The sequence below is a fragment of the Dermacentor silvarum genome, chromosome 8, assembly GCF_013339745.2.
Source record: "Dermacentor silvarum isolate Dsil-2018 chromosome 8, BIME_Dsil_1.4, whole genome shotgun sequence".
Taxonomy (NCBI): domain Eukaryota; kingdom Metazoa; phylum Arthropoda; class Arachnida; order Ixodida; family Ixodidae; genus Dermacentor; species Dermacentor silvarum.
Window position 1 is genome coordinate 97,408,128 of NC_051161.1, and position 24,035 is coordinate 97,432,162.

Here is a 24,035-nt window from a genome sequence, read left to right on the forward strand (position 1 = left end):
GAATTCTTCCGCTGTTTTTATTATGTCAGTGAAACTGCTGATGATATTACCCTGCTTATCTTTCAGTGCATACATCTTTCCTTGTCCTATGCCAAGTTTTCTTCTCACTGATTTCATGCTGCGTCCATATTTTAATGCGTCCTCAATTTTTTCTACGTTAAAATTTAGAATACCCCTTACTTCCTTCCTGTTGATCAGTTTTGACCGTTCAGCGAATTCTATCTGGCCTCTCGAGTTTGACACTTTCATGTTTTGTCTTTTCTTTATTAGGTCCTTTGTTTCTTAGGAGAGCTCACCTACTGGCTGCCTTGGTGCCTTACCTCCCTCTTCAATTGCCGTTTCTGAGATCAGCATGAATTGGTCTGCTTTCACCCTTACTGGATCTAGGTCGGCCTGTTTCGTCTTGACTAATTTTATGCATTTTCTCTTCAAATTGAGAGAAATCCTAGACCTCACTAAACTATGGTCACTGCACTTTACCCTACCGAACACTTCTACATCCTGGACTATGCTGAGATCGGCCGTAGAGTATGAAATCTATTTCATGCCTGGTTCATGTAGCTTCGTTTACTGCAGAAGGTATTCATTATGCGGAGCCTATTTCTTTCTGCGAATTCTGCCCAACATAGCAACTCTAGTCATTTATATATATATATATATATATATATATATATATATATATGCACTATGTAAAGTATATGGTCAGTAAGTTGTAAGCAGAGGAATTGCGCGGACAAAAACAAACATTTATTTGACATTTTCGCCGGGAACAATCTTCATCAGGATGCATCGGTCGGTGAGCTGCCAACATGCTAAAATTACTGCGCTGGTGTTTGTTCTGAAAATGTGCCGCTGTTCATATCCCCTTCAGTCACGAATTATGATCGACTGTCAATAAATGTATGAGCTTTACATAATTTTATGCCATGGTGCTGCATGCTCTGTAAAGAGCAAGTTACGGTGGTAGAATGACTCTTTCTGCATTTTATGATGAGTCATCACAATTACAGAGTGATTAGGCAGCTAATCATTGTGCACACTGTAATGATACCTTTCTTCATAAAAACGCCGGCAGATCTCACGCCATGTGGGAATCGATGTTTTGCGGAGCAGTGTGCGGGGAACCTACCAAGTTAATGAAACGACCGTGAAAGCACCAAGACGTAGGCGGCTGTTTCATTACCTACATGACACGCATGTGATGACATTCATGTCATGACCTATCATTTATGTTCCTCATACACTCTTGTCATACTATGCCAATTTTCGTACCTACCAAGTTAACGAAACGACCATGAGAGCAACAAGACCTAGGCGGCTAGATAGATAGATAGATAGATAGATAGATAGATAGATAGATAGATAGATAGATAGATAGATAGATGGATAGATAGATAGATAGATAGATAGATAGATAGATAGATAGATAGATAGATAGATAGATAGATAGATAGATAGATAGATAGATAGATAGATAGATAGATAGATAGATAGATAGATAGATAGATAGATAGATAGATAGATAGATAGATAGATAGATAGATAGATAGATAGATAGATAGATACTGTCAAAGTGGCAAATGTTTGCCAAGAAATGCTTCGCATTTAAAAGAATTGAATCACTAGTATGAATTACCTGCACAAGTTGATTATTAGTTGCAAGCTTCCTTAGAACGAAAAAAAATATTTCGACAGCTACTACGAAAACGTCCCACGTCACACCTCTCGTCAAACACTGCAGCGCCTTTTCCACAGCGATCTGCGGTAGCGACATGTAGATATCCCTCAGAAGTAAAATGAAGGTACTTGAGGCTAATCAGAACGTTTATTTTGCCCTAAAGTTAGTTTTTGTGGTCTATTTCTTGCCACAACTGCGCATAAATGGCAAAAAGAAGTCGCGTACACAAATGTGTACACCTTTGGAGGGGCTAGTGTGTGTGTTAGTTAAGCATCTCTGTCATAATCAGCATGTTATCCAAACCATTTGTGTTAGTTTACTGCGAAGAATTGTCGTACAAATGTAAATGGTCCGAAATTACGCTTTATCGGAAAAATGGGTCTTTTGCAGTTGTGGGAACCACACTGTGTAAACTGAGCGCACTAAATTTATCCTAATGGAGCATGAAAGAAAAATATGAAACCTTCTGAACAGGCGCCTTACGGAGCTCAAAACATTAATCTCTTCACAATCCCTATAAAGAAAGCGCCTAAAGTATTAGCCGTATATAAGTGAGAGAATTGCAGTAATGCCTCCGCGCTGTGAAAGGTTTCTGAATGATTTCAAGGTAATCTTCATTATTACTTATTGGAGCGCAACTAAGATGTCTGCAAAGTCCTTAAGACTTTCCTTTCGTTATCGCAATACATGTCCTCATGAATACTTTTTTTTAAAGATGCGGTTAGAATGTTTATTTGACATAGTTGAAAGTTGCCCTGAACAAGTGGAAGATTCAGTAGTGGTACACAAAAATCTTGATTTCCAATTGTTTGGCCATTGCTGTGACAGCATAATTTTAACATTATTTTATTACGTCTGTCATTTCACCTAGGAAGACTGCAGTTAACGAAATGCTGTATTTTTTTTTTCAGTACATCTACATGTTTCCATGGCTCACCATGCTTTACACAGTTAATAAAAAAAATGAAAACATCCTCACCGGGCTCTTCAGTCTTACAACATGCGGTGTCGTACCGGTGAAGGTGTCCGTTAGCGTGAGAAGGTACACGCACGAAAACATTGTGGCGGCGTCGATAGCCCTGTCATCGTGTCGTAACGTAACTGCCACGAACACAAGCAATACCATCTGTAAATGGATAAGGAAAACAATGAAAAACATCCTACAACTCTTGTAATTGATAGCTCTTGCGATTTTTCACTAAGCAAATTGCATGTGCATTCTTCCGACACCACTCACGCTCAGTAGTTACAGAATATTTCTGAAACCCGCGGGAGTGTGCAAAGCGCGCAATACAAAGTGATACTCTTCGAAGGGACATTTAATTATGAAGTGATATTCGTGCAAATATCAAGGAAATCTGCATTTAGTTTATGGATTTATTGTATTTCTCTTGAAATGTGTTTGCACGCATCGAGCTGCACCATGTTTGTAGAGACTTACGTTGAACTTATAGGGCCACCGGATAACTTGATGTACTGTTTTACATGTCGAGATTGTTTCAAGAATTTTCTACTAAAGCATAGCGTATGGAACACATATCTTATTCATTTGCTATACACGTAAAACCTAGTTATTTCCATAAGTCGCACAGTTTGACAAATCCCAAGGTACCCGAGATAAGGAAGCAGGGCTTTTTAAGCGATCATTTGCCTCTCATTTAAAGTTAAACGAGTTACTTCTTCCACCCATCTTTATTTCTGAATCTGGTTATGTTGCAAAGGAAGTCCCTCATACATAGAAACAGTGACCCACTTGTCAATAAAAATGTGGACATGTATCTATTTTTTAATTGCGTGGACTGCGTGAGGACCATGTACAAAAATTATGAAGAGGCATGAAATAAATGCGAAAAGCCCATTCTGTGAAGGTACTGTAGATCTAGGTTAATGAATTAGTATTAGAACACTGTACCAACACACCTTTTTGCAACCACTGACACACGAAGCGACAATCTTGCTGCCAACCACAATGCCAATTGATACTACCTAACATTATATATTTGTAATTACAACATCCCACTTGAACTCTGTACTATCCCTAGTATCTTAGCTGCAACTCAATCCAGCGGCCAGGCTCGGCATGGAGGTGTCTGTTGTGGATAGGGTGCTACCTTTGTAATTTTATCACTATCATCAATATCATCCTCATCAGCCTAGCTTCCACTACAGGATGAAGGCCTCTCTCAGCGATCTCGAATTGCCCCTGTCTTGCAATAGCTTATTCTAACTTGCGCCTGAAAATTTCCAAATATCATCACCCTACCTCTTTTTCTGCTGTCCTCGAATGCACTTCCGTTCTTCTGGCGTCCCTTCTGTAACTCTAATGCTCAACCAGTTGTATTGCCTATTTATTTTCTCTTAAGTCAGCCAGAATATCGGCTACCCCCGTTTGCTTACTGCTCCACACCGCTCTTTTATAATCTCTTAAATTCCCGGATGACTCCCGAATGACTGGCGATGTGGCTGCAGCGCCCGGCATTCGTCTTCACTACACGCCTAACAATTTTCGTTCCATCACTTCTTGTGCGGTCCTTAACTTCTTCTCGACCTTGTTTGGTAAACTCCGAATTTCGGCTCCTTATGTTAGCAATGGTAGAGTGCAATGATTGCACACTTATCTTTTCAACTACAGTGGTAAGCTCCCTGTCACGATTTGGTAATGCCTGCCGTATGCACTTCAACCCAATTTTATACTACTGTAAATTCTCTTCTTATGATCGGGGCACCGTGTCAATGATTGACCTATAGAAGCACACTCCGGAACGGACTATAGATGCTGACTGGAGATCATGAATTCTGGCGGTTTTCTTGATAGGCTATTGACCGTTACCTTTGTCTTCTGCGTAATAATCTTGAACCCTTAAGTCAAATGCCTTTACATAATCTATGAAAGCTATATAGAGAGGTTCATTGTACTGCGCAGATTTTGCAATTATTTTATCGATGACATTGACGCAATCCAATGTAGAATATGCTTTCCCCAAGCCAGCCTGTTCTCCTGGTTGATTGATGTCAAGTGTTGCCCTGATTCTATTGAAAGTTATCTTGGTGAATGTTTTATACACTACTGAAATCAAGCTAATGGACATTTATTACTTGAATTCTTTAACGTCTACCTTCACATGGGTTAGCATATTACTGGCATTCGCCCAGTTCTCTGGTAGTCTTGAAGTCGTGAGACATCGCATATCAAAGGCTGCAGCCTATTCGTACATATATCATCCATCTTTGATTGAATCGACTGTTATTCCATCTTCTCCTGTGGCTTTTACACGGTACACGTCTCTCAAGACCCTTCTAACTTCAACGCTAGTAACAGTAGGAACCTCTGTTATCTGTTTATCACTATTTCCAATGAAGGTTGTGTGGATGCTCTGGTAACTGTACAGGTCAGTACAGAATTATTGTGCCGCTTTTTCTATATCATCAAAATTGACCATGACTTTACCGCGCTTATCTTTCACTGCACACATCTTGCCCGGTACTATAAGTTTTCTTCTGATGTTTTCATTGCAACTACATTGCAATGGTTCTCAATCAAGCAGCCGCGTTCGGCACGAAGGCGCCTGTTGCGGACGGGGCTCTATCGCTGCACTACATTTAAGGCCATTTACTCCTTGTGTCATCTTGGTACAACCTTTCTGATGGATTTGCCTAAAATAGGCACACAACAATATCACATGGGCTGTGAAAACGTTTACTGTTCGGTCGTGAACGCAGCGGCACATACGCAGTGAAGCAAGGTGTTTACTTTGCCAGGCCTCAAACATCAACAAGTTCTCTATTCGGAAACACACCGAATGACAGCATCTAGCGCTTACGAAGTCGCCCAAGCTAGTAGACCACTTCAAGGTCACTGGGCAAGGGTAAGAGGTAAGATGCATCCCCCAAACTGGGTGAAGCTCCCAATCAATGCTAATCGAACTAAAAGACAAAGGGCAGCCACAAGCAGGCGAGAAGTCGATCAACAGTAGGCAATTAAGAGCGGGAAGACTTAGGACGGAGCCACGTATTGACAGAAGATATGCCATCATCACGGCTGCGCTAGTGAGGTGAAGACTTTGAACGGCAGGAATTACCGTTGTCAGGGGGACATTAAAAAATGAGAACAAAAGACATAAAAAAGGTCTTTAAAGAAGAAAAAGACAAAAATGAAAATAACAATTCAAGTTCCTCTAAGCCGTCATAACAAAACACTAAAACACGCTACGATGTTTTGCCACAATATTTTAGAAATACTATACCCCTGGCATGGTAAAAGAAAATGAACGCCTGAGAAAGCATAGGCTTAGTAAACAACTCTGATCCTATTTACGGTGCGAAAATCAATTCTCTATGTATTGGTACCAACAACTCTTGCCCTCAAAACTTGTGCAATGCTTGGAAACACTTTATAAGTTCAGGTAAATTCAAAGTAACGTGCTAGAGGTGGCACTGTACGAAAAGAATGTAGACTATAAGTTCACTACTGCTTAAGTCATTTTATGGGTTGGAACATTGCTTCCATTATAAAATATATACTAGCCAAGAATTACTTGTTGAATAAACAAACATGATACGGATGGAGCCTAGGAACCTTCTAACAAAGTAAGCAAACTGGCTTAACGCGTTGCCCTACTATATGTGACATCAATCAACGTAAACATTATATTTCATAATTAAGTCGTTTAAAGAATCCGATAAATGTTTGCACTTATCATTGATAAGCGTTTTCTTTTATCGCTGTACTAAGTATAAACATTATGTTCTGGTGCCATCTGTGTTACAGATGACGTTCTTGCCTTTGTTCTTTCTACCCACATGCATTGTTTTGAAAACAGGTTATTTAGCTCAGTCCGTAGCTAACCTCAATTCCTAACTGTGCTTATTGAAATGTTATTTTATCTACTTCTGATAAGACGCACCTCACGTTTTTTTTAACTATTGAGCTTCCCCTTAAAATGTATCAATTTTGAACTAATCTCTTCCGAATGCATTCGTTTCACTCTCCGGATGAGAGGAAATAGTCGTGTTTGATCTGCAAGTTGTACAGCTTACAACCCTCAAGCATTCATGTATTTCAAAGAGAGTTCTAGATTCTATTTCGTATTTTAATATCAATAATGTAAGTGGCATAGCTTACCTTTCGCTTCGTTACGTATAGAAAGAAGCTAAATTTATGTCTGTTACATTTAAGCAATCTGATTTTCCAATTCTCTTCTGCAATTTCATCTTTATTTCATTTTATGAACTTTAACAAGTGATTTGCAATTTAGTTTTTTTTTTAATAACGAGACATGTGTCGGGTATTCCTTCGTTTAACCCGCCGCGCGGCTTAGTGGATATGGAGTTGCGCACGAGGTCGCGGCATCATATCCCAGTCATGGCGGCCGTGGTGCCATGGGGGTGAAATTCAAGAACGCCCGTGCATCATGCGTTACGTGTAGGTTAAGGACTCCATGTGGTCAAAATTAATTCGGAGTAACCTATACTACGGGCGTGCCTCACCATCAAAACCGTGGTTATGGCACATATGAACTCCAGAACAACAATTCGTGCCATCTTATTTTATCGCTGCCTTTCACTTTGCACTTCATTTCTCGCCATAACTTCTGAGCCATATTTAATATATGATTCCGCTTTTCATCCATAAAATTGCTATGATTGCTTAGTTACGCTTATAAAGCAAAACTAATGTAACACGTTTAAAAGCCCTGCACACAATTAGCCTTTTTTTTTCGTTTTTCCACTTACGGCCACAGCTTTGGTTACTCGTTCGAGACATGTGTAAGATTCAAATGCGAGATGGCCAAATGACCTGTTATTTCAACATTTCCATTCCCGGCACACATACCGTGCATTTTCTTTCGTACCCGCTAACGGAATCGTTGAGTCGAGCCTACATAAATCTTTATCAAGGCAGCTACGTAAATCCATGTAGGAAAACAGGTGCCTCTCTAAAGAAGAAAGTTACATTGTCAAAACGTTGGCTACCCACTGCTTACCACTTAAACGCTGATTTTATCTTTACGGTTTTCTTTGGATTTCTCCCTTGCTCACGTTTGTATTCGCTTATTAAGTTCTGGTACAGTTGAAGCCGAATATATCAAACCCACACATAGCGAATTATTGTGTATAACGAACAGCAGTAAAATCCCCTTGAAAGCTTCTGTATAAAATTTTTATTTTATATATCTAATTACCTGTACATTGAAATGTTTTGTGCTCCCCTTCGGATTCGATATATCCGGTTCGAGTGTATTTCTGATTTATTGAACATTGATCAGAAATGCACATTCAGCACATCACCGCATGGTGATTCGATCCGTATCCTCCAAGAAGTTAAACTTAAGCGTAGTTGGCCGCCTTACTGTCTTACAGAGGCATTCTTAGACAAACATTTTTATAAAATCTTAACATATTAAGAACCAATACACGCGAAATGTGCATAGCACTGAGCCGCAGAAAAATATCAAATTCAATCACAGTGTTTCATTTAAATCAACGAAGCACGAAATCTAGCTATGCTTGCCCACTGCCAATTTCGTATTCGCAAAAAACTAACAGCCAAATGAGAGCACTCGTACCACAGAGCTGGATATACTGAAGATGGTGTCAATGAGGCTCTCCAAAACGTTGATGTAGAATGCTTTGTTGACTTCTTTGGATCTCAATTGAAGAAGTTTGGACTGAAACACGTTTTCCAGTGCGGACATCTTGATCAATCGCACGGAGGACAGGAAGTCGCTCAATTTCCTGAATCTTGCATCACGATGATTGTAAAACGTTGCCTGCAAAATGAAAGTGTGAAAGAATAAAGTGCACATTGCTATTATGCACACTTAGAACTGAAGGACGTGTGGCAATTTTCTCTCTCTTTTTGGTAGCATAATACACAAAGTGGGCAAACCGTTCTATGCAGCCCTGGTCTCCACTTAAAGTACAATTACATGGTAAATATCGACTGCACACTTATTTTATATATAGTTTAGGTTTTAATACGTAGATTTATAGAGGAGTTTTTGCAAAATCATTTCTGCGGTATCCAACAAGGTGGAGGAAGGTTTGAAAGCTAACATTCGTTTCCACTCAAATGTACCTTCGTGCTAGGTTCAGGAGGACCACAATTTTACTTATCAAGATTTTTTATACTTTACATGTTTTAAAAACATAAATATTTTTATACTTTACATGCTTTAAAAACATAAATGTGTGGTTTAGATACAACCATTACTAGAAAAAGCCATCATAAGTGACTACGTATGTAAAAAATTAATAGATGAGCAAGGTAGTTTGAGGTGCAGGAGATTCGCAAAATAGATGCAGGCTCACCCTAGCCTAAGTTGGTCTGTACGACGACAATACGCGAGAAAACTAAAGATGTGCAGAAGTTGACGAGGACTAAAGTCGTGGCCATATTGGAAAGGGACTACGCATTGCGGTGGATTTTAGGACAGCCGATAGAGGGATAGGCTCGTTACAGAATCCTGGAAACGTTTACCTGCAGGGACGAACAGCGCTCAGTGTAACCCAGGTTAATAGTTGCGATATTTTCAAGCAGTAGTGCATAGAAGCTGATCTTGTATATATATAAGGCGAAAAAAACCTACTGAAAGCCAGGACGCAGGACCACAAGCACACGGAGGCACACCCACACACAGTCGCCGGACTTACAACATATTTATTGAAGCATTCACGTACTTTTAAAGACCATTTTTCCTGCGCTAACGCACATTTACAAGAGAGAAACCAATCAGATACATTGAAGAAATCAAACAAATCCCGATAAAAACCGCCATCTCTTCTCTATGATAAGCACAAATGGGTCGCTTATGCAAGCCCACTAGTTCTTTTTTATATGAAACGCTTCAAGCAGTTCGCGCTCATGCTTGGACTTCCCCCTGCCGATGATCCCAGTGCTTCTAAACAAAAGCGAGCAGCAGTTACGATCTTTCGTCAACTTGCCGTCAACAGCCGCTGTTGACGGCAATGCGCCGTGCATCGTCGTCGATCATGTAAAAGCGCGTGTAATGGGGACCGTGTCAAAGGCGTTTCCGCTGACAATGATGATTCACGTGTAAAAGCACGCATAACGGGGACCGTATCAGGCACCTGTCCACTTCCAATAATGACAAGCACGCGTCGTGAAGAACCCCGTTACCAACAAGTAATCTCTCTGGCCATCGGCTCTCTCCCTCATGTTTATTATTATTTTTTTATTTTGCTCTCTCTGTCTGTCTTTTCTCTCTCTCTTTTTTTGCGTCTTCTTTCTCTACCTGAAGATATAAAAAGACTGTTGCGAGAATTTCCTGTATCCCGTGAAAAAGGTTGGTCCACCGACCGAAAGTGTTGGGCAAATCAACCTAAGATAACCGCGAAATTGTGCTTCTGATTTTTCTAAATACGCTTGGCCCATTGAAAAATTCAGTTGATACTATATATATATATTGCAAAGACGTTTATTAGGCACGAGCCTTTTGGGCCGACCGTTAGTTCAGGGCCCGAGCTCTCAGCACAAGTGGCGTTTCTCGAAGACAGCGCAGTAGGGATTAACCCACTAGAAAGGGCTGGAGAGCATGACCCACTGCAGCGTTCGTATTTATCGCTATATATATAACGTGAGAAGCACAACTTCGCGGTTATGAGTTGCGCTTCTCATTTTTCTAAATAAGCTTGGCCCATTGCAAAATGCAGTTACTATATATATATATATATATATATATATATATATATATATATATATTGTAATGAGGAGAAGCAGACAGACAATCGGCCTTCTGCCAGAACGCCTGGTTTACTTCTGCCTCCTCTTTCTCGCTCGCGGTCCGAGCGTTCGAGCCCATGTGCATGTCTTCATCTTTACAGTCGGCCACACTGCTGAAGATAGCTCTGGCGGTTGTGAATGCGCGCTGATGCTGGAAAATCATTGTAAAGTCGTCGTCGGAAGTAGTCGTCGTCAAGACCGTCCAGCGCGCAACCAGCTCCTCGGGGGGGTCGGCACTGACTGTTGCGCTCTGGTCGCGGGTCATGCCGTCGATTGCCCTGCCGCTGAGCATTGTCGGTTTCGGGCGGGGTTGGGGAGATTCCCTTGGAGGGTGCTCCACTGATTTTTGTGGGTGGTGCTGCCGGTCTTCCCCTCTTTTCCTCAGGCTTTCGGGAACTCTCACAGGGGTAGCTTGGGAGGCTGTCCGCGGGTGGTGGTGCTCTGGGTGGCTGGAGGGCATGGTCGGAGCCATTCTGGGGCGGCGTTTCGCTGCGGTGGCCGCTGTGCCTTAGAGGGAGCGCCTTGACGCCTGCGTGGATGCTGCGCTTGACGGCGACGGCCCCGGCGGGTGCGGCGAGGGCGTTCCCCGAGGTGGGTGACCATGGTGGTGGATGGATCTGGTCAATGGCCGCTGACGCTTACCTGAACACCGGGTCGTGATCTCTGGTGGTGGGAGTCGGGGTTGAGGGATTGCCACCGCCACTGCTGCTGGAACCATGGGGTGTTGGGACTGGTTGCTGCTGTTTACTGGAGGATACCGGGGCGCTGCAGATGATCCCCTGGTGCCGTGGTGGCTTCAGGGCGGCGGGCGTCCTTCGGTGGGGGCTATCTTGTGGTGCCTCCCTTGTGGCCTGGTGTGGCTGACACTCCCGAGGGCGAGAGCGATGGCGGCACTGGGTGGAGTGGACCTGCGCGCGGCTGCTGCTGCGGCCCGAGGAGGGTGATTGTGGGACTATATATATATAGTAATGGAGGGAAATAGCGGGCTTCGGCTCGCATGCTCGAAATGAAGGCAGAAGCAGAAGTGAACCAGCCGTTCTGGCGTACAGTCAGCTCTCTGCTCCTTTACAGTCGAGAACGAACCTGTTGTGTGTCCTCGTGGTTGGGCGGTGTGCCGAGTCCCTCCTGCCCACGAACGCCATACACAATTTCTTGGTTATGAAGCTCGCCCCCCTACCCCCGTCGCCAGTAGCCACGGCACCGTCCGGGGACGGCGTCCAAGCCTCCTCGGCTATAGGCCAGGACTGTGCCGTTAACCTCTTAAAAACCATCACCAAGCTGACTCAGCAGCCCCAGGTTATGACGATCGCTTCCACAACCGTCAAAGGTTGCGCCTTACTTCAGCCTGATACTACGACAGCGCTATGGCCCCTCCGTCTTGGACCCATCCTACCTGAGAACCTCGTCCGAAATTCCCTTGGCGAGGGTATCCTCCGAGGCACTACTTCGCCCTCCAAGGTATGCCGTCGATGCTTCGTTGATGGTAGAAACGGCTGCAGTAAATATCCCAACAACCGCACTGTCCGTGGATATCGCACCTGGTTCCTCGGGCAGCTGGACAGACAGCCTGGCGGAGATTGCTGTGACTTCCTTCTGCCGGCTTTGGTGGAAATACCAGTGTTTCGTAGCTTTCAAGACGGCGCCATCCTTTGGGTTGAAACTATCAATGCCTTGGGTGATAGTCATGCTTGGCCAGAACAAAAGAGATGGCTGGTTGCAGCAAAACACCTTTGCGGTGCCACCAAGGCATGGAAAAACTACGAAGGCATCAAGCAGCGGTTCTGGCCTGAATGAAGTGCAGCTCTTATAGCTGCTTTCCGCCAGCTTCCTTATGCCTGTGGTGAGTCCAACAAGCGCAGTTCCTCGAAGGGCGCTTCGGAGAGCTACCGTTTTGATCCCGCTCATCACCGAACACCACAGGTGCAGCTTGCACCGCGGAAATGGTCACGCACCAGGCAGGGGAAGGAGTCGCTACTGGCTGTGTAACGGGCGTCGTCAGCCTTCCCCGCGACCATGGTCCATCCCGGAACGCAGCCGGGGCCCCACGTTACGGGCGCCAATGTGGGAAACGGCTCAATCCCGCAGTCCAAGCCAGCAGGCTCCAGTCTCTTGTGCGAGTTGCACTTTACGCGTCTGGCACAAACTTAAAGCGCCATCTCTAATGACAAAGATGCTGCCACCAGTATCGAGAAGCACGGATATTTCCACGCCTTAAACATGTGCCTTGATATATGGCACAGGACAAGAGCTAGCAGTACGTTCTATCCGGCAGACGGAAAGAAGGTCACTTGGCTCACCGTCAATGATTGCGGCCGTGGGCGGAGATGGGAGCTTGTTACCACCGCGATTCGTAGTTTCTTCCCTAGGTGGAAACATTCTGAGACGAGGGCGTCACTGGAAACGAATGCGGGTAGTATCCAGCTTGACCACAACTGTGGCAGGAGCGAGCCTGGTATGCATCTTCCCTGTACCCTCTCGGTGCCTTCGGCCTATAAGCGGACCGAGAGGGACCTCCGGTGTTCAGAGGGTTTCGTTGCCGGTCTGAGGTAGTGGACCGGCAACGGTAGTGGATGAGGTAGTGGACTTAGGTAGTGGACCCGCCACGGATGTTCGTGGCCGGGGACAGTATGACGGTGCTGTCTCAGTATTTGGCTTCCTCTAGGCACAGGCTGGCTCGAGGGCAAAGTCGACAGGTGGGGTCGGAGCATAGTGTTGTTCCGAAAAGAGCGTCTCCGTTATTTGCCGGGCAGAGCCGGCAAGTTCCTCAAGGGAGGAAAATGAACGCCCAAAGAGGTAAAGCGTGAAGCGATGGTGGCACCGCCGCAAAACATGTGAGACATTAGTGGACTCGGTGGCGCTGGGATCAGCGCGTCGAAAGCGGTCCTGCATGGCCCGAACATATGCTCGCAGACCCTCATCTGGGTGTTGCGTTCGGTTGTCCAGCTCGCGTCGGATTTCCTGCCAGCGCACTCGTAGTGCGCTGGCAGGAACTCCGCTTTTGAACGCCGCGACGAATTGGTACCAGGACAGGAACGGAGGCTGCAGGCGCGGCCACTGGGCCGCGGTACCTCGAAGAGCAACGGGCAGGACTCGTTTAAGCAAGTCAAGCTCCCAAACACCCGCAACTGTCCTGTAATGGGCCAAATCATCCAGAAAATTAGTGACCAATTTCCCGGCGTTGTGGCCGCTAAATGTTGGAACGTCCAACATCAACTTTCTCAGTGTCACGGGCTGCGCGTGGTCATGACCCGTGTGCGTGGTGGCGGCCATTTCCTCGAGCCGAGCCATTAAGGTCGGGCACAATGCGGCGATCTGGCTCAAAGGCTACGACGCTACCATCAAAATGCCAAAAACTTCAGCTAACAAACCAGAAGCCCCGATGCTTATCTACGAGAATCATCAGCTGGCCCCACGTTACGGGCGCCAAATGTGGGCTCGGGCCGGTCGCTTCAGAGTCAGTGGCCAGCCGAGGATCTCAGAAACGACACAGAGTGCGGGAGGCACGAAAAGGACAACTTTTACTGTCCAAACCCCATACCAACTGAGACCCAGTTCCCTGATTGCTAGGCCGTCCCCAGGCTCGTGGCGCGTGGCCCGGGTGCATGAGCACAGCTTCGATGAAGATGTTGGTGGCACAGTGGTGCTGCCATTGGTCCGGCGTCCCCATTATATATATATATATATATATATATATATATATATATATATTGACGCAAAACAAAAGCCGTCGTTAAATAACGCGCGCAGGTTCGTGCGCCCTCCAAGAGGACAACGGCGTATTAGTAAGAACAAAAAAGACGAAGACGTAATGGCACGTGCATTGGCCGCACGCACTCGGATATATGTGACCGTTGTCAAAAAGAATAGGAAGTGAAGCGCCACTCGTGACAAAGAGGCTTCTTGATCTCCTGCTTGAAACGCTGCAGCTATTTAATTTATTTACTTGCCGGGCACAAGTTCGCCCCCAATAAATAGTTATCTCAGAAGTCCTTGTATCATTCGTTACAATTCTGGTGGAGGTGCGGGGTATGATTTCCAGTCCCATTCGAGTTGAAGAAAGCAGCCCGGAGCCACGCCAACTCGGACCCAACGAGCTCACGCCTGTCCACCAGCACACGAGCCGTCGCCTACGTGGTGAGCGACCCGAGTTTTCTCTTTTGCCGGAGCCAACTAGAATAGCAGCAGCAGCCAATACCGAAATGGCGTCCCAGACCGCCTCAACCCACGTTGTCGTTGATCAGCCGATGACGCCTAAGCCTTTCCACGGCGACACTTTTGAAGACGCCGAGGACTGGTTAGAAGGCTTTGAGCGTGTGGCGGACTACAATGGATGGAACGAAGACCGGAAGCGCCGCAACGTTTATTTCGCGTTGCAAGATTCTGCACGAACGTGGTTTGAAAACCATGAAGCTACCCTCCGGTCGTGGGATGACTTCCGACGAGAGCTGCTGGCTACGTATTCGAGCACAGACCGCAGAGAAAGAGCTGAAGCCGCTTTGCAAGCAAGAAGCCAACGAAACAACGAAAACGTGGCAATGTATGTTGAAGATATGTCCCGCTTATTTCGCCGGGCCGATCCGAGCATGAGCGAGGACAAGAAGCTTCGGCATCTGATGCGCGGTGTGAAGCAGGAGCTTTTTGCCGGTTTGGTTCGAAGCCCTCCACGCACCGTTGCCGAATTCCGCGCCGAGGCGACAACTATGGAGAGGACACTCCAACAGCGAGCGAGGCTCTACAACCGCGATATGAATGTCGCATCTGTGGACGCCATATCAACGGTGTTCGGGAACGGCGTCGATGTCTTACGAGAACTCGTAAGGTCTGTGGTTCGAGAAGAGCTCCAGAGGCAACAGCTGAACAATGGCCCTACAGCGGTCTCTTCATTGGCAGAAGTGGTTCGTGAAGAAGTGAGACAAGCAGTCCGCGAACAGCACCCACAAGCACAGCCACAAGCGTCACCAATGGTACGGCCGACAGTATCGTACCCCGAGGTACTCAGAGGAACGCCTGGACGTACTTTCGTCACGGCACCTACCCATGTACCCGAACCTCAGTTCACGCCGCCTCCGCCTGAGACGAGATTGCGGAAGGCTGACATATGGCGCACTCCTGATCGAATCCCACTGTGCTACCACTGCGGCGAAGCTGGTCATCTTTACCGGATGTGCGAGTACCGCAGAGCGGGACTTCGGGGTTTTTCCGTAAACGCTCCTTGCCCAAGAAACGGCGAGCGCCCTTTTGAAATCCGGGAGTATTTGTCGACGCGCCAAAGCCCTCATACTTCACAGCAACACCAACCTCGGTCAACAGTACCACTGCGGTATCGATCACCGAGTCCACGTCCATCCTCCAGCTCCCCGAGGCGAAGTTCCCAAAGCTCGCGTCGGGAAAACTAATACCGGCGACCTGTGGAGGTAAGGCCGCTGTCGACGCAAGAACAGAGCCTCCAGCGCTGACTCCGAAATCTAACGACAGACGCGAGAGCAGTTGCGGAAACAGTGACGTTACTTCCGATTTGTGTGTGGTTGTAGACGGCTACGAAATTACTGCTTTAATAGACACAGGCGCCGACCATTCAGTTATGAGTAAAGAACTTGCCAGAACACTAAAGAAAGTGCTGACTGCTTGGAGAGGACCGCAAATTCGAACAGCCGGAGGACACCTTATCGACCCGGTGGGCCGGTGCACTTCTAGAATTGTCATACGTGGCTTCACATACGTCGCTACTTTCATTGTCCTGTCAGAATGCTCGAGGGACTTAATTATTGGATTGGACTTTTTGCAGGCTAACGGTGCAGTAATCAACTTGCAGGAATCTTGTGTGTCGTTCTCAACGAAGCACGCCATCGCTACGTTCGAGTGTGAAGAACAATTTGATGCGCTCGAGATTATAGACGACGACGTCACGATACCCCCAAGATCCAGCATAGCTGTCGCTGTAAGAAGCAACGTATTCAGCGACTATGAAGGAATTGCAGACAGTAACATTGGCCTCTTACTCGAAAAAGGGATCTGTATGGCCAGAGGTCTTGTTCAGCTGCGTGGTGGGTGTTCGAATGTCTTTGTGACTAATTTTGGAAATGAAGTCCAGCACATTGCGAAGGGAACTGTCATTGCCCGCCTTAATGATTATGTCCAGATTATGGATTTCAACCCTTCCGAGGCTGCACCACTCAAGTCTGACAGCGTAGACTCCATACTCGTATCCATCAAGATCGAGGCAGCACTATCACCGATCCAGAAGCAGCAAATAGAAAGCCTTATACGAAAATTCGCCACGTGTTTCTCAACGTCATCCAAAGTCCAGAGAACATCCATCGCCAAACACCGTATCATTGTTGACGAAGCTGTCAGGCCTATTTGCCAGCATCCCTACCGAGTGGCACCAAAGGAGAGAGAGATCATCAGAAACCAAGTTGAAGAAATGCTGAGAGACGACGTAATTCAACTGTCGACCAGCCCGTGGGCTTCGCCGGTGGTGCTGGTAAAGAAAAAGGATCAGACCTTGCGCTTCTGCGTAGATTACCGAAAGTTGAACGTCGTCACAAAGCGGGATGTTTATCCACTTCCGAGGATCGATGACACCCTTGATAGACTACTGGATGCGAAATTCTTTTCCTCTCTCGACCTCAAAAGTGGATACTGGCAGATAGAAGTGGACGAAAGAGATCGTGAGAAGACAGCGTTCGTCACACCAGACAGGCTATACGAATTCAAGGTACTTCCGTTCGGCCTCTGTTCCGCACCTGCCACATTTCAGCGGATGATGGATACTGCACTATCCGGGTTAAAATGGCAGTCCTGTCTTGTTTATCTTGACGATGTCGTGATTTTTTCTACCACCTTTGATCAGCATGTGGAACGACTACGGACTGTGCTCAACGCTATTAGTTCAGCAGGGCTGACGATAAAGCCACAAAAATGTCACTTCGGCTTCCATGAGCTCCTTTTCCTCGGCCATGTGATTAGTTCTGAAGGCATCCCTCCTGACCCTGAGAAGACCACAGCAGTACAAAAGTTTCCTAGACCAACGGATAAAAAGGCCATCAGGCGATTTTTAGGACTTTGTGCCTATTATAGACGTTTCGTCAAAAATTTTTCAAAGATTGCCGAGCCGTTAACGCGATTGACAAAAGAAGATGTACCTTTCATTTGGCTAAGTGAACAAGAAGATGCATTCAATGAGCTACGACGCCGACTTCAAGACCGCCCGGTTCTTGCACACTTTGATGACGAAGCGGAAACAGACATCCACACGGACGCAAGCAATTTCGGGCTTGGTGCCGTCCTCGTTCAGTGGCAAAACGGAGAGGAAAGAGTGATTGCATATGCTAGCCGCACTCTTTCGAGGGCTGAAACTAACTACTCTGCAACGGAAAAGGAATGTCTTGCAGTAATATGGGCCATAGGAAAATTCCGACCATACTTATACGGTAGGCCCTTCCCCAGCAATCAGCGACCATCACTCGTTGTGCTGGCTTGCAAACCTCAAGGATCCTTCTGGTCGACTTGCTAGATGGAGTCTGAGGCTGCAGGAATACGACATAACGGTCGTGTATAGATCTGGTCGCAAGCACAGTGATGCTGATTGCTTGTCACGTGCTCCGATCGACTCTGGTGCTGTGGAAGATGGACACAACTTTCCGTTTCTTGGAGTCGTGACCACGTCTGAGATGGCCAAACATCAACAGTCTGACGCCGAGATGCTTCTACTCATCAGGCACCTGGAAGGACACCCCGTCCATGTTCCGCGAGTTTTCAAACGGGGATTATCGTCGTATGTGATGAGAAATAACGTCCTCTACAAAATAAATTTTGAGCACAGCACAGAGAAATTCTTACTCGTCGTTCCTTCATCTTTGCAATCCGAAATCTTGGAAGCCTGTCAGGATGACCCATCCGCAGGACACCTCGGAGTGAGTAGAACATTCGCTCGAAGTCATGCCAAGTACTGCTGGCCAAAGCTGTTGAGTTCGGTGCAGCATTATGTGAGAACATGTCGGGATTGCCAAAGACGCAAAACGCCTCCATTAAAGCCCGCAGGCCTCCTTCAACCAATAGAACCCCCAGAAGCCCCGTTCGAACAAGTAGGAATGGACTTGCTTGGTCCATTTCCGACATCGTCATCAGGGAAACGATGGATTGTAGTAGCGACTGATTACCTAACCCGATATGCCGAGACAGCCTCTCTAATCAGTGCTACAGCCATTGAAGTGGCTGAATTCTTTGTCACCAACGTGGTACTACGACATGGTGCCCCAGCAGTTATTATCACGGACCGTGGAACTGCATTTACAGCGGATTTGACGCAGTCCATTATGCAACTAACTCATACGAGCCACAGGAAAACAACTGCCTATCACCCTCAAACAAATGGGTTGACCGAGCGACTGAACAGGACGCTGACCGATATGTTGTCAATTTACGTAGACTTAGAGCACCGTACATGGGACAAGATACTACCATATGCAACATTCGCTTACAATACCGCATTGCAAGAAACCACTCAAGTGACACCATTTCAGCTTGTTTTTGGCCGAACAGTTACCACACCTTTAGATGCAATGTTACCGGTAAACGACAGTGCAGAACAAACCCTTGAAATCAGCGAATTTATACAGAGGGCCGAAGAAGCACCTCAGCTGGCGCGACACCGCATTCAACAAAGACAGCGCATTGACGCCGACCAGTACAACTTGCGGCGAAGAGAATTCGAGTATGCACCAGGTGACAGAGTATGGGTGTGGACTCCTGTACGGACGCACGGCCTCTCCGAAAAGCTTCTGCGCCGTTATGTAGAATAAGGCAGTGTTCGGGTGCCCATGTTTGTCTCCGTCCGCAACCTCTTGCTCGCGTCACACAAGTCGACAGGATGAAGACCTGGTAGCCATCTCATCAGCCGCACATCATCATGGAAATCTTCCACGCCACGCTGTGAAACCTCAGTGCACAGATCCACCACCGAAATTGACCACCTACATGACCGCACGATCGGAAGACGACACTACCGTGGCGTGGTTTCGTCCCCAAGTACACTGGATCAGCGGACGATGGGGCCGTGGAAGTTTGGTTCCGCCTATCCGAGTTCCACGCATTCGCTGCATCATGGTAGGAACGGGAGATGGTCGCCAACATTAATGATTACGTCAGTGGTGAGGCATTTTTATTTTACCTCACGCACATCTTTGAAAACACGAATCGTAGGGCAAAATCAAAGAAGAGATGATCAGTCGATTTCACGTATACGTTGGAGGCCCCCTCATGATCCAACAGCTGGTGAAATCACAACTGGGTTGCTGTAGTCACCCGCAGTGTCCACGTAGGAATCATCATCAGTGCCAACCAAAGCCACGCACAACTAGATTGTCAAGAAGTGTCATGTAGTAATCTTCCTGAAAAGACGAAACAGAATTGCATGCCTAGCATGATGATGATGACTACCACAGAGCAATCTCCACCATCGACGCTCTGGACACGCCGTGGGAATAATTCCCCTGAATGATCTGACGCATAGCCCACCACCAGGTTTCGCGTCACGTGACACTTTCACGGCTGTAAAACAACGCCGCATCTCAAGCGATACTATTACTAATTGTGATGAATCGAAGACGACTTGCTATACGAAAATAGGTGAGAAGCAAACCACCACCAACATGTTCTCTTTTCACACGGAAGACAATGCACTTTCATCAGCAGCGGATGAACAACTCACACGGAGTTCAAGCAGCTTTGAATATTTCAAACTCTTTTACGCATACAAGACCTCAACAAACCACTGACATTGCAAAAGCATCGGGGGCACCATATGTCACACATTGCCAACAAACAGAAATGTCCTCTCAGCACGACGTCACATGGACGGCAGCCTTAGAAGTGGCTTCTCAAGAAACTCAGACGTGGACTTCACCATCAGACAACCAACAGCCGAAGACGTTGTCCCAGTAACTCCAAGAACAAGTTTGGTTAACGCAAGGACGAATCCGACACAGACGATGACGACGTCGAAAGAGAGTGTCATTGAAAAAGCAGGCACAATGCAAAGAAAGACATTTAAGCACTAGTCAACTGAACCGAAGAACAACTCGGCCAGTATGTCGTTATCTTAGGAATGAACTTCGCGAAGGACGTCCTCAACACCAGCATTCTGGCAGAATATCACCAAGGAATATTCACAGTTATGCTTTCATGCCTTATTCCTCCAGAGTTGATGTTTTTAAACATTCTTTTTTGGTGAAAACAATTGTTGACTGGAACAAACTTAATTCCGAGGTTTTTGAAAATGTTCACTCTGTCGTTTCCTTTGAAAGGAATTTGGAAATGTTGCTTCACTAATCGTAAGTGTATAATTGCTATGTTAACAGATCATTATTGATGAATCCCTTTTGCGCATGCCACTGTTTTGTTATAAGATTGTATTTCCCAACCTGTAACAGCCCGAAAAGGGCTCACAGTATGGACAAATAAATAAATAAATTCATGACAGCACCTAACAAGACAAATGCGGAAACAACGCAAGCAACGGCCAAAAGGACAGGTGCGATCTTCTGGCATACTAAAGCAGCGGAAACACCGCCTCAAATACTTCATGCAACGAGCACTCGTTTCAGAAAACGCACACATCCCACCACCAGCAACGAGTCGACTTCATGCAAATGGTGCCTCACCCGTGAGAGCCGTCTGCCAAATACAGCTCAGAGCATGTAGTCTTCGGTTCATATGCACTCGTTTCAAGTCCAACTACAGAGCCTGCTACTTCATAGCGCTGGAACTTCACTCAGTCGTGCCAAGTGCTCAACATTTAATCACATCAATTATCACGTGCTACGGCGCGTGTAGACGTCGTCCGGAGCGCAACAGTCAGGCTCGCCTACCCGAGCTATGGTAGACGTCACCGGACAGATACAATTTTCTATGAAGTTGTGAAGAGTTATAGAACCTTCTTGGAACATTGGACTCACTGAACATTCTATGCTATTCATTCATCAGATGCTTTGCTCCCTCTCATGTTGTTTGCAGCACGCACTCTCTCGAGGAGGAGGGGCAAGCGTGTGACGAAACGTACAAAGATGGTGCAGTGTTTGAGAGTGGTAAAAGAGGAAGGCGAAGAATCAAGGCAGTGTTCGGGCGACCATGTTTGCCTCCATTCGCAACCTCCTGCATCGCGTCAGATATATATATATATATATATATATATATATATGTATATATGTGTGTGTGTGTGTGTGTGTGTGTGTGTGTGTGTGTGTGTGTGTGTGTGTGTGTGTGTGTGTGTGTGTGTGTGTGTGTGTGTGTGTGTGTGTGTGTGTGTGTGTGTGTGTGTGTGTGTGTGTGTGTGTGTGTGTGTGTGTGTGTGTGTGTGTGTGTGTGTATCAATAAACCTCACTTCAATTGGTGGAAGTGCTGGGTGCGACCTGCCAAGCTTCCATCCTGGAACTCCGCACCCGTACGCTTCGTCCCGCTATGCCCCAAGAAGCAACCACGCCCCCACCGTCCACGGCCCCGCCATATACGGCCCCGCCATCCACGGCCCCTCCATCCACGCCCCCTCCACCCGTCATCTGCTCCGGGGTGCCTTACCAGAGGGATCCGGTGGTCGTCAGCGGCACCGACGACTGTGATGTGGAGGACTGGCTATCGACTTACGATAGGGTAAGCGTCCACAGCCGATGGGATGACACCGCTAAACTGAACAATGTCCTCTTCTACCTTTCAATTGTAGGCTCATCTGTGGTTTAAAAACCACGAGACAGATTTTTCCACCTGGTCTGCATTTAAGGCCGCCCTCATAGATGTGTTCGGACGCCCCGCCGTGCGCCATTTGCGCGCTGAACAGCGTTTGCGCCAGCTCAGCAGCCGGGCGAGTCGTTCACAAGCTACATTGAGGACGTTCTCGACCTCACGAAGCGCGTCGATTCCTCGATGCCCGAATCTGACAGAATCAAGCACATCAAGAAAGGCATTGATGTCTTTCAGATGCTTGCAAAAAACCCGACCAGCGTAGCGGAACTCATCAAACTGTGTCAGAGCTACGACGAACCCCGGAAACAGCGGGCCTTGGCTCGTCGCCTATTTACCAACGACGACAGCCTCGCAGACCTGGCCGTCCACTCGGACCAGACAACACTGCTGCCACAGCTCCAGGCGTTCATACGCGAGGAATTAGCTCGGCAGCTCTCACTGGTGCAGTTTGCTCAACAACAGTCCCAGCCACGTCCGGCTCCTTACCTGTCACCCGCTATTCGGTAGGCAATCGAAGCAAAAATTGCTGACGCTGTGCCAGTGTCCCCTCAGTCGCATCCGGTAGCTGCTCCTCTCACGTACGCCAACGCCGTCGGACGGCCTCGAACGCACCCTGCTTTCACACCGCGTCAACCACTGCACGTGCAGACTCTACCCCGCACCTCCACCAATTGAAATGAGGTTTATTGATACCGGCGTTGATGTAGATCCTTCGGATATACCGGCACGGAACGGGCGGCTAAACAGTTACGTCGGGCAGCGCTCTTAGCCGTAACTTCGGCGTCGTCTTTTGCTGGAGCGATCACGATGCTGCTACTGTTGGTGGTGTGCATCATCTGCAGAGCATATTGTACGTCTTCTTCATCACAATATATATATAGAAAGACACAAAAACAAAAACAAACCGCCGAGGCAGATTGAAGATACAAAGAACTGGGACGTATTTCCCCCATAATACCTGTAAGCAGGGTTTCCGTCTATCTGTAGTGTTAGTTGGCGCTGTATGTTAAGGGAAGAGAAAGTGCTCTGGAAGGGCCTAAATTAGGTTTGTATTTGCGTTAACCCAGTAATAGGGAGATGCTGCAAGAAAGCATCGTTCAGTTTATGTATACAGCTGACATAGTGCTAGCAGCTGAAAATGCCATGAATTTTCAGAGCTTGCGAATACGTGTGGCAATGTGCATGGTTACATACTCGATCTTAATTTTAGCACACATTAATTTCAAAATACGTGCTTATTGGGGAAAACTGTAATATGGTTACAAGAACTGTAGCACGAGGTATCTTACGATCACCGAACGGCTCATCTTCTTCAAGGCAATACATTAAACACAAACCTTCTTTAATCGCATATTAAAGCTTTAATCGCTTTACTAAATTAAGAAGAGAGGTTGAGCTAACCGTAATATGGCTTCAGACGACAAATATGCCCTGTCCACGGCCACGAAAACGAGAGTCTGGCTATGGCGCGACTAGTTCAACGATATAGTTAATAGGTGAGGTGATGTCGATTGTATTGCACCGACCGGAATATAGCGCAAGGGGTATAAAAGAAGCCAGCTTTGTTAACTGATATCGACAGCCTAGCAAGAGAACTGGTTGAGAAATTGAGCATGGGTTGATGATCACTGTAATGTCGCTCCAGCTGATGGATGAAGGCTCGTACAAATGATGAATTGGTGTATATAAACAACGTATCATACCCGTAGTGAAGCAATACATATACCTGGAATTATACGTGTGGTCCCACGAGAGGTTTGTGCCGTTCATACAAACTGTGAGAAAACCTAACAATTACAACCGTGACATGGGACTAAAACACATTCCCACAGTCTCTGAGCTATGCTCGCTGCATCGAAGCAGACAAAGCACTCC

The 24,035-nt window shown here is 46.6% G+C and overlaps 1 protein-coding gene across 1 annotated transcript in view; it reads right to left on the reverse strand.

Moving 5' to 3' along the window:
• LOC119462306 (ATP-binding cassette sub-family C member 2-like) overlaps positions 1-24,035 on the reverse strand; it is a 246,582-nt gene that overhangs the window by 214,681 nt on the left and 7,866 nt on the right. Inside the window, exons 5-6 of the mRNA XM_049673266.1 lie at positions 8,245-8,448; positions 2,658-2,804 (exon numbers count right to left, since the gene is read on the reverse strand). Of these exons, the coding sequence (XP_049529223.1) occupies positions 2,658-2,804; positions 8,245-8,448 (351 nt within the window). The remainder of the gene's footprint in view (positions 1-2,657; positions 2,805-8,244; positions 8,449-24,035) is intronic.